The sequence below is a fragment of the Bos indicus x Bos taurus genome, chromosome 15, assembly GCF_003369695.1.
Source record: "Bos indicus x Bos taurus breed Angus x Brahman F1 hybrid chromosome 15, Bos_hybrid_MaternalHap_v2.0, whole genome shotgun sequence".
Classification (NCBI taxonomy): Eukaryota; Metazoa; Chordata; class Mammalia; order Artiodactyla; family Bovidae; genus Bos; species Bos indicus x Bos taurus.
Window position 1 is genome coordinate 38,349,445 of NC_040090.1, and position 1,447 is coordinate 38,350,891.

The window sequence follows — 1,447 nt, forward strand, 5'->3', positions numbered from 1 at the left end:
GAGACAAGATTGAGTGACTAAATAACATCAACAAAAGATTAAAGCAGTAAATAATGTGTTTTGTTTCTGTTTTTAAATTTTTTCTGTCTTCAAATGTTGTGATTACTTTAAGAATCTAGATCTATAGAGCAAGTAAGCATGCACAACCATTGGAAGTGTTGACTTCCCAATTGGAAGGGAATGACTTCCTTGCTGGATCAGTCTCCTCCTCAAGGCAGCAGGCCTCAGCTGAGCAGGAAGCACTGGCCAACACCCACTGTCTTTTTGATAGCATTCTTGACTTCCTGGTTCCTCAGACAGTAGATGAATGGATTTAACATGGGTGTGAGGACTGCATACACAGCCGAGATTAGCTTGTTGGAATTAAATGAAGCAATAGCTCTGGGCCGAACATACATGAAAATCATGGCTGTGTAATAAATTATGACTACCGTGAGGTGGGATGCACAGGTGGAGAAGGCCTTCTTCCTTCCCTGGGTGGAGGGTATACGCAGAATGGCGGAGACAATGTAGACATAGGAGAGGATGGTAGTGGTGAGAGGGAAGACAAGAATGACAATAGCCAAAGCAAAGTCCACTAGCTCAGCTGTGGACATGTCTTTGCAGGCCAGTTTGAGGATTGGTGAGATGTCACAGAAAAAGTGGTTCATGACATTGGAGCCACAGAAAGTGACATGTGAAATAAAATAGACCTTGAATACAGAGACCATGAAACCACTCATATAGGAAAAAGCCACCAGCTGCACACAATGACCTGTGGTCATGATGACTGGGTACCTGAGAGGGTGGCAGATGGCCACATAGCGGTCATAGGCCATGGCTGCCAGAAGTACACACTCTGTGCAAGCAAGCGAGATAAAGAAGTACAGCTGGGTCATGCAGCCTATGAAGGAGATGCACCGTCTCTGCAGGAGGAATCCATCCAGCATCTTGGGGACGGTGACAGAGACATACCAGACCTCCAGGAAGGACAGGCTACTCAGGAAATAGTACATGGGCTTATGGAGGGAGCCAGTGACCCAGACAGTGAGCATGATGGCAAGATTCTCTACTACCACCAGCAAGTAAACCACAAGAAAGAGGGAGAAGAGCAGGACCTGCAGCCAGGGGGCGGTGGGGAAGCCCACCAGGATGAACTCACTCACCAGAGTGATGTTTCTCCCCAGCATGACTAAGAGCTCTGAGAGGCAGGAAGTCTTCTATGACAACATCACAAATAAATGACTATGGCATTGAAGAGGAGACCAGTATAAGTTAATAAATCAGTCTTTCCTGGGAATGAGACTCATAAAATAATCTCTGTTAGTATGAAGTCATTTTCCAACGTGAAGCATACTTTTCCATCAAAGATTTTTTTATTTGTTATGAAAATATCCCAGAATCAAAGTGCACTCCGGTCTGTAACTTTCCTCACCTGATGAAATATTTGAATGTCACTCTCCATGTC

The 1,447-nt window shown here is 44.9% G+C and overlaps 1 protein-coding gene across 1 annotated transcript; it reads right to left on the bottom strand.

The window, feature by feature from the left end:
- Nucleotides 1-224: 224 nt before the first annotated feature.
- LOC113905026 (olfactory receptor 6-like) lies at nt 225-1,169 on the bottom strand. The gene has a single exon (XM_027562064.1). The coding sequence runs from the start codon at nt 1,167-1,169 to the stop codon at nt 225-227; it is 945 nt and encodes a 314-aa protein (XP_027417865.1).
- Between the last annotated feature and the right edge of the window lie 278 nt (nt 1,170-1,447).